Source organism: Dysidea avara, chromosome 2, assembly GCF_963678975.1.
Source record: "Dysidea avara chromosome 2, odDysAvar1.4, whole genome shotgun sequence".
Classification (NCBI taxonomy): Eukaryota; Metazoa; Porifera; class Demospongiae; order Dictyoceratida; family Dysideidae; genus Dysidea; species Dysidea avara.
In genome coordinates, this window is record NC_089273.1 from 2,441,045 (window position 1) to 2,450,866 (window position 9,822).

General features: G+C 38.5%; 1 protein-coding gene across 14 annotated transcripts in view; it reads left to right on the plus strand.

Moving 5' to 3' along the window:
* The window catches only part of LOC136246430 (deleted in lung and esophageal cancer protein 1-like), a 37,999-nt gene extending 28,669 nt beyond the window's left edge, over positions 1–9,330 (plus strand). For 9 of the 14 annotated variants that reach the window (XM_066037860.1, XM_066037861.1, XM_066037859.1 and 6 more), the window contains 8 exons: positions 3,740–3,793; positions 4,424–4,461; positions 4,968–5,141; positions 6,090–6,220; positions 6,804–6,939; positions 8,608–8,678; positions 8,846–9,076; positions 9,127–9,330. In XM_066037860.1, the coding sequence (XP_065893932.1) occupies positions 4,988–5,141; positions 6,090–6,220; positions 6,804–6,884 (366 nt within the window). In that variant the 5' untranslated portion in view covers positions 3,740–3,793; positions 4,424–4,461; positions 4,968–4,987 and the 3' untranslated portion in view covers positions 6,885–6,939; positions 8,608–8,678; positions 8,846–9,076; positions 9,127–9,330. Of the gene's footprint in view, positions 1–932; positions 3,428–3,739; positions 3,794–4,423; positions 4,462–4,967; positions 5,142–6,089; positions 6,221–6,803; positions 6,940–8,118; positions 8,474–8,607; positions 8,679–8,845; positions 9,077–9,126 lie in introns of those variants that run through there. The other 5 variants (XM_066037855.1, XM_066037858.1, XM_066037856.1 and 2 more) reach the window with 4 other exon arrangements.
* Positions 9,331–9,822: the final 492 nt, after the last annotated feature.

Below are 9,822 nucleotides of genomic sequence, written 5' to 3' on the forward strand. Positions count from 1 at the left end.
CAGCAGTTCAGCAGTTCTTTTTAATTCTCATTTTAACTAGTTGTTCAAAGATATTTTTTTGGAATTTTAAGTCAAATTAGGGATCATAGAAAAAAGTAGTGATACAAGTTGATGTTCCCTGTACCTACAGATATACCTTATTTGGTCATGGAGTAGGTTGTGTATCTGTAGGTGTAGGTGACCTCACTTGTTTCACTACTTGTTATTTCTATGATCCCTAATTCAGAGCCTGAAATTACGGTCGGACATCGGACAATTTCTGACCATTATTAGTATTTGTCTGAACAAGTATCATTTTGTACGGACATAACGTCCGAGCCAGTATTAAAGGCGATAAGAACACTGCCAACAAGTATAGTATTTAATTTACAGTACTAATCACAATACCGCTCAAATGCAACGTCGTCTCGTGCGGGTGCGAGTGATTTTAAAAAGGGCGTGGCACCCATTTCATTCTTGAGTATTCATCCCAAACGAAACGGGATGAATACTCGTGAACGAAACAGGTGCCACGCCCTTCAATTAGCGAGATCCAGTGACGAAACTAATGGGAGAACAAGTCTTCTGTGCTAGCACCAGTCCGACTGATCGACAAATAAAAAAGTGTGCACACGTGAGCATGTGCCAATTTTACGAACGAAAAATTTCTCCTCGTGGCAAAGCAGTTGTTTCACTTTAGTATATACGTTACTGTATACGTATACTGTAGTTTTTGAGCCGAGCGATATTCAGTAAGTTTGGTAACTTATACTCGCCAAACTGCTTCATTGGGTGCTGGGGCGAGCAAGTCTAGTGTACCTCATATACGCATAGTGCTTTCCGGACTTTGGTAGCTAGTCAGTAGAAGAACTTTGAAAGCAGTATACTAATTTATGGGCCCAGAAAGCAGTTTGGCGAGCAAAAGCACGTGTAACTATTCGTGACTACCTGGGTTATGCGCTGTTGTTGGTATGTATTTCAGGTATTGGATAACTGTACATCAATGTCTAAGAGAACTTGCACTACTAGCTCTGATGGTGACAGCAGCTCTTCCACAAAGCGTCGAAAAGTAAAGTTTGGCACCTTTCGAAAATGGCTTATGGACTATGACCGTGAGTACAAGACTTTAGCCTGGCTAGATTCAGATACATCTTGGGAAAATGGTGAAAAAGTTGTGGAGAAGCTAAAATGTAAAGTATGAGAAGTACAAAGAAAGAATTGTTTGTAAAAAGAATTTCAGTGGAAAGTGGATTGAAGGAGCAGAGAGCGTGCGGACCACCAATGTAGTTGATCATGCTAAATCAGATCAACACCTTCATGCCATGAGACTTCTACAGTTGGAGGAAGCCCAAAGCAGAGGGAGAGATACTACTACATTGATGCCAATTGTACAGTCACTAAGTATGATTTCTGAGGAAGAACGGCAAAAATTAAAACTGAAGTTTGACATTGCGTATTTTGTGGCAACTGAGCACATCGCCTACCAGAAGTACCCCAAATTATGTGAGTTGCAGATAAGACACGGTGTAAACCTAGGAACCTCATACTTAAATGGAAATTCAGCAAAGGAATTTGTACAGTATATAGCTGAATCAAAACTGCTATCTGTACAGTCAGCAGTTCAGAGCTCATCTTTCTTTTCACTCCTAATGGATGGGTCTACTGATGCATCAAATTCAGAAAATGAAATGGTATTTGTTATGTGGTGTGATGTAAACAGTAATGACCACACTGTACATACCAGAATGACTTACCTGTTGATGCATACACCACTTCACACAAATGCTGAAGGTCTCTTTGAGTCTCTTCAGCAAGGGCTTCAGTTGTTAGGTATATCATGTGTCACACAAGAAATGTGCAGTGGTTTGGTGGGAATTGCTACTGATGGAGCATCTTCCAACATTGCTGCTAATGGTTTGCGTGGATTGGTTCAGGGAAAACTCCCCTGGGTTGTGTGGATGTGGTGCCTAGCACATAGAACCGAACTAGCTATCAGTGATGCCCTTTCAGGTACCCCTTGCTTTAAGGCTGTAGATGATACGCTTCTGCGTTTGTATTACCTATACCAAAAATCTCCAAAAAAGTGTAGAGAATTGGCTAATATTGTTTCTGATCTTAAAGAAGTTTACCTATTTGATGATCAGGGAGGAACCAGGCCAATTCGAGCTTGTGGCACTCGATGGGTGTGCCATAAAGTTAGTGCTATGAAAAGGGTTATAGACAAATTTGGAGCATATACTGCTCACCTTTGTACTTTGTCTGAAGACTCATCAGTCAAGTCTGTGGATCGCAGCAAGTTCATTGGCTATTTAAAAAAATGGACCGATGCGAAATATTTATTGGGATGTGCCGTATTTGTTGACATCTTAACACCATGTTCAATATTTTCTAAAAGCATGCAAGCTGATGAGCTAGATATAGTTAGCGCACTTACATACCTACTTAAAACTGTGAAAGAAATAGACAAACTTAAGAAAAATCCAATATCCAAATGGAAGTTTACTCTACAATTGTTAAAAAGGTTGCTTGTGAAGATGGGAAACACCTGTACCAAGGGCAAGAATTGAAAAGATTTGTTGAAGCAAAATCTTAATTTGAAAGTCACTACATGGAATTTTGTCACTTTGTAGTAAATAAGTTACGTACACGTTTACAATGGTCTGACATGCAGTTATTCCGAGATGTGATAGTCGTGATGGCTACTCAAGGATGGAAAAAACTACTACAAGATGAGCAAAATGATGTTGTCGATGTTGAAGATGCTGATGGGGATGCTGATGACAACAATGATGGTTCTCAGTCAAACTCCTTGGATGCTGTTGACAGGTTGGCCAAGCACTTCAAAGTACCATTAGAAATTGCAGGTGCTGATATCAGTGAAATTCGAGAAGAATTCAAGTCAATGATTGAGTATGCCATTCAGTTTATTTCACTTCCAACCATGGACTACAAATCAGCATGGTGGCGATTGTTTAATTGCCCCAATTCTTCAGAATGGCAGAACGCACTTCTTTTAGCAAAAATTTTGTTTACTTTGCCAGCTTCTAACGGTAAGCTGGAAAGAGCGTTTTCTCAAGTAAACCTTATCAAAACCAACAAGAGGAGTTCCCTTGCCCAAAGTAGTTTGAGCAACCTAGTAGCTTTAAATATTGATAAATCTCCACTTCGGGACTTCAAACCAGATTCTGCGATAGATTTGTGGTGCAGTGCTAAGCAAAGAAGACCCTCTCATGGCCCACGTAAACATTACAAAAAGCGCTGCAGCTCTGAACATAAAGAAGCAACATCAGATTGTCATTTATCTAGTGCATCAGCAATGATTTCAACACGTGATGTGGTGGTTGTCGATGATGATAACGATGCTGAAGAGGTTGAATATTATGGTGATGAAGAAGAGGATGATGAACTTCAACAAGAGAAGTTTCTGCTTGAAGACTGGGATGATTGGGTATTGTAATTATATATCATTTTTACAATTTTTTTCATTTGTGTATGTGGTTTACTGTTTTAACTTTACTCTGTTTCCAAACGCAACTCAACTGTATATTTTATTTTTTTTTATTACTTGTATTTGAACTCAACTGATTATGTCAGACCAAATATAAGAATGTCTGAACAGTTTTGGGTTTGTTCAGACACTTTGTCAGAACATTTCAAAAAAGTAATTTCAGGCACTACTAATTGAACCTTGTACTGTAAGCACATATCAGATTGTACCCATATATGGTAGTATTCTGATCATAATAGTTGTGTTACACAGATCATCACAATCTTATTCCTGATATGGGCAAGAAGAAGAGATATGGAACATTAGGTTAGTAACTGACTGTTGTCTCATTATGTAATGATTAGGGTCAGTTCTGAAGCCAGCGTCAATATTAGTTGATTGACAAATTGCCGTATAGTGGGTTATTTTCAAAGCTGAAAATTTTGCACAAGAGGCAATATCCGAATTTTGAAGTTTTATTTTTAAGAGTGTACATTTTGAAAACAAATGGAAATTCGTGTCACAAATGCATGATATCTTGCCAACAGAAAATTATTCCCTGTCCCTATGTACTGGAGAAAGTCTGGGGAAGTCTCTAGTGGAGCAAATTCTAATCGGCCACTGGCTTGATCACATGTCATTTCTCAACAATGGCAGGTCTGTGATCATCTGTTCAATGATACTGCTAAACCACTAATACTGTGCTATAACACGAGCATGGAGCGATTATATGTTCATGCCAGTCATGTGAACTTTAATTGTGGCAATTTATTTACAAGCAGGAGATAATTTATTTTTGAAAGAAGAGCCTCTTCAAAATAATCCAAACAAAAAACCATTTGAAGATAACCTGAGATACGGTAGTGATGCTGAAACTTAAGTTGGTATAGTTGGCTTTGTACACAGTGAGCAGGTCTCAGTACAATGTTCATCTCATGATGTTGTTTCACATTCCAGATATTGCTAGTGGCAAGAAAGTACAGAAATCTAGTTCGGTAAGTTATCACCTCATTGTGTGGTGTTGATATCATATGTGGTGTAACACTGCACTTGAATTTATTAAACTTGTTGAGTTGTACATTGATAACTGCTCTATTAGAGTAGTTGACTGACTGACTGTTCTATTAGAATAACTTAAAGAATTGATATTATTATGTTGTTGTATAACATCAGAGTGGATTATTGTCATTGATTTGACACCATACCACACTATTACCTATTGGACCAGTCATGACCACTAACTGCTATAAGGATGAATATACTCTAATAGAACATCAAACAGGTTATATGGTGGTATTTGAGTTACTATTAAGTCTTTAGTGTTCTTTATTTCTTCCTACACAATTGTGTAGACAGAACACCTCATGTGTTAGTATACATTGAGACTGTTTATGTATTGTTTGTGTAAACAGTTTGTATATTGACATGTTGTCAGCCTGTAATTTTTTGTGGTTTATTTCATGTATTTCACATGGTAAGAACTCACCACACTTTCTTACAGGACCACCACAAGACCATTGCATGTTGGGAGAGCAGAGTCACCAGATGAGGCACGTGACAGCTACCACCAGCCACAAGTCTTATTCTAAGAGTAGCAGCTTGTTACATCATGAGAAGGGACACTCTAAACTACCAAATGTCACTAGGAATGACCAGACAGATACAGCAACACCATGTTAGTGTGTGTATTTGTACTGCAGTGTGTGTGTGTGTGTGTGTGTGTGTGTGTGTGTGTGCGCACGCTGTAGTGTGTGCACGTGTGTGTTTGTAGTGTGTGTGTGTGTGTGTGCTGTAGTGTATGAGTCTGTGTGTTTGTGTGTGTGTTTGTAGTGTGTCTGTGTGTTTGTAGTGTGTCTGTGTGTGTTTGTAGTGCGCGCGTGTGTGTTTGTAGTGTGTGCATGTGTGTAGTGTGTGTGTGTGTGTATTTGTAGTGTGTGTGTACGTGTATGTGTGTTGGTAGTGCGTGTGTGTGTGTGTGTGTAGTGTGTGTGTGTAGTGTGTGTGTGTGTGTTTGTAGTACATGTGCGTGTGCGTGTGTGTGTTTGTAGTGTGTGTGTGTGTGTGTTTGTAGTGTGAGTGTTTGTAGTGTGTGTCTGTGTGTGTGTAGTGTATGAGTTTGTATGTTTGTAGTGTGTGTTTGTGTGTCTGTGTGTGTGCGTGCGTGCGTGTGCTGTTCTAATTATGGTCAGCATAACTTATACACTTAATTATGATTAGCTGATTAATCGACTAGTAATTTTTATAAATTCAGTGATCATATAACTGATTTCTAATATTTCGGTTAACAATGTGGTGTTTGGGTAATCTTCATTCTTCAACATTGATAATCACACTTGTTGTGGGGTTCAGCCTTAGTTGTTGTCTATTACTTTGGCCACTACAAATACAATCTGATAAATTATTCTATACATTTTAAGGTGCAGTTAGCTTACAAAACTACATAAGCCCAGCATAAAAATTAGATTAAGTTGAGTTAACCGGATAACCGGAAGTTATGATTTGCCCAGTAACCGGTTATGGTATTTTGTCCATTTTCATAGCTCTACACTGTAGCTCACATATCAAGGTGTATTTCTCTTATATGGTTCCAGTGTATAGAAAGTTCTATTCATCACTTGTATAGTGTCCAGTGGTGTTGGCTATTGTGAGGTGTTGATTAGGCCACTTGTGGCTGGTGCCGTATCAGTAGATCTCAACTGTACTATCACACATCGTAGTCTACCCCTGGTGATGTGTGTTAGAGCTAGTGCTAAAGTGAGTACTTCTTCTAATGTGACTGTTCTATTAGAGTATTTATGTGTTGATTCTGTGCTAGCCACTGAATACAGATACAGTGTTTATGTGTACTGTATGAAACTGTTCTGAGAATCTTAAGATGATGATACCACATTTTACCAGAATAGCTGTGGCTCACATATAATAGTTGCCCCAGATAATAGATAATAGCTATAGTGCAGCCTTGAATTATTATGGTAACTTCTGTTGGATTAGAGCTCTGACTTGTATCTGAATATGTTGGTGCAATTGTTGATAACACAAGTTTGAAGGAGAGACTAAGCCATGAAATAGTGATTTTGAAAGGAGCCATGTGGATAACAGTCTTGAAGGATGCTGTGGGCTCCTACACACAAGATCATAGTTGCCACCCTCAGATAGTAGCTGTTTTCACATGGTAGCCACATTATTTCCTTGCTAAAAGTTATTGTAGTTACAGCTATTAACCTTAACCATTAGTCATCCTGATGCCTATTGTTTTGTGGATTCAATTGTCTGTGTGACTGGATAGTCAGTGTTATGTGTGGTAGTATAGTGATCAGTGAATATGTGTTCCTTGTAGGCTCCCTCATTGACAAGTGACTTACCGTCACTGAACTATGGTCTGATCACTAATGGTTGCTCCAAGACACTTCAGGAATGACACAGAAGTAGCCATCAAGTTTACTCTACAAGAAGTGGTCCCCCCTGATCAACTGGTATACAATTTTAGTAAAAAATATAATGTTGCTTGTGTGTTGTTTGTGAGGCAGCCAAATTGGTGAAACATATAGTGTTGACATGGTAACCATAAGGTTCTATATAGGTTTAATGCTTAATGCTGTTATTTGTTTCCCTAAACAAGAAACTTTTCTAACATTGTTCCAGTCTACCCAGCTTAATCAGTGTCCTCCTTTGTGTCCCGTTCATCTTTGCTGACAGCGAAAAGTGTCGATTTGGTGGTAACATGTGATGGCTTCCCTTCGTAACGGAAATCGCCCGTATTTTTCGTAGTGGCTGTTTTGATTGCAGAGGAGCTTTTCGATCAGTTCTTGATTCGTATTGCTGTGTAACAGGTTGAACATAGTAGACAATGAAGCATAATGGATACTGCACTTTTCAGACAATAATTAAAATAACTGGGGCGCTGCACCAGTGTATGGATGCAAAGGTGCTGTTCTTAATCCCAAATGCTGTGTAATGGGTTGAACATAGCTGACAACGAAGCGTAATAGATACCTCACTTTTCAGACGATAATTAACATAGCTGGGGTGCACGGCTCCATTCAGATGTGGTATGCGTGGGTTCACCAGTCATAATAATTATTTACAAAAAAAAAGTTAACAAACAAGTACATGGAAAAATTTGGAATTTTCAACTAGAGTAGGGACCATGCACAGTAGGGATATAACACTTCTTATTGTTTTACTGTGATTTAATAGCGTGCACTGTACTCCAACTTGTTTCAGTACTTTTCATCGATGTGCTATGGTCCCTACTCTAGTTGAAAATCCCAAATTGTTCTGTGTGCTGCTTGTAATAATGAGGACTTCGTAAATTTGTAGATTGAGTCTGATTAAATTAAATTAAATGATTAGATTAAATACGTAAATTTGTAGAACACCATAGAGTCTGGTTGTTAAGCGTACGCATATGTTAAGCTTGTGTTGTTTGTTAAGTGCTTACCCATTTCTCATACTTAATCATGGTTGAAAGAAAACACATGTGGACAAACACAAAGTTCCAAGACAAGATGTGCTATACAAGATAGCTACTATAAGACTTGTAGAGGTACTCCAATGTTGCAAGGTGTAAAATTTCACATAGCACGACTATACTTACTAAGCAAAATGGTCAGTGGCGGATCTAGAAATTTTCAGAGGGGGTTTCAGATTCCACTCAACTTCAGCCTAACTGTAAGTCGAAGACCAAAAAAAAGGTCACAACCTGCTGTAGAACGTTACAGTTGTGATTTCAAAATCTAAACTATGAAGATTTTCGCCAGTAGAGAATCCTTCTATAACACACGTGGAGATTTTATCACTGGCACGATGACTCGTCAATAAATTTGGGGCACGAGCTATTTTCAGAGGGGGTTTCAGCTGAAACCATTGCAACCCCCCTGTATCCGTCACTGCGTAAGTATGCTCCATACAAATGATTTACACAGTAACCAGACTACTCCAAATATTGGTAGACATTGTGACTACAAATCACATGATCCCCAAGAGAGTGAATCATAATCACAACAAGTAAGCACATACTCTTAACAAGTACATTTTAATTTTCTTGAACTTTATGTGCCTAACAACCAGACTGTATGGTATATTGATGTATCCACTATGTGTTACATCAAAGTGTGGCTATTAGTGTGTGTGTTGTTCAGGTTTGGTTCTCACCCAGCTGATAGTGGATCTGCTAAGAGAAGTGTGAAATTAAACAACACCAGTCCATGTGGTGAGTTAGTTTAGTATAAACGGAGTGAGCACAAGCTACACTTATCCTTGTAGGGTCTCTCCTACATGCACACTGGTCACCATATTTTTGGTAGTGCTTATATTTGTATTTTTAGATGCAGTTAAATCTGACTGCTGGTATTTTTAAATGTTTATTTTCATATACAGAGCTGATGGTGGACTGGGAGGTGTACAATAAAGTAACAGGGGATCAACAACTGATAGACCTCACTGTGGCTGTGGGTAAACCATTCCCTGATGATATCACTGGTTTTGAGGAATCATGTGATGATGATCTCATACCTGATGATGTCATGAAGGATCATGTGATCTGGTAAAGGTCATAATCAAGGCTCATGAAGGAGTGACCTCGTCTCATCCTATCAGACTGATCAAATTGTAGGTGTCAAAGTTGATTGATTGTTATTGAGGTTGTTGATCACTCACAGGTCATCAAGGGACATTCAAGTGTCTCTGCTGATTGATTGATTTATGATTTACCCTCTGGTAGTCAATGACTGCCATTCTCCCTTGCCAGAGCAGTACAAAATATACAAATACAGTATAGCTACGTAGCTAACACGTACAAAAACTAAACACACAGATACAAACATGTGTACAAGTTGAATATCTAAATGGTGGTCTAACGTTAACTAAGGCATAGATACTGCAGGGGCGGATTTAGGGGGGGGGGGCTTCCTTTTTAAGTTAGTGCTTAGCCTAAATCCTTAATGTGTATCAAAAGCAGACTTATTCCAGGAACTATACATCACTATCAGCACAAATTATGTCTATGTAACTATACCTATTGTTCAACTCTGTTAACAGGAGAGTATAGGTTCTTTTTCTTCAAGAAAAAGGTTTGATTGTGGGTTGCATTTCCATAGTTACAAAAGTTTAATTGTGAGTTTTGTTTTATACATTGTTTTCCACTATGGCTATAAGAGGTGATTCTTAATCAAAGTGTAGTTTGATTCAAAGTGTTACATTGTTTATCTGGTTACAGTCAGTATATAGCTACCAACTCAGCCATTTAGCAAAACTGTGGTCTTGGTAATTGACAGTCTGATAAGGCAGCTAAGCATTAGCATATTTACCCACTTTTGTCTACGAATGTTAAATTTGTATCAGTTACCTTCTGATAT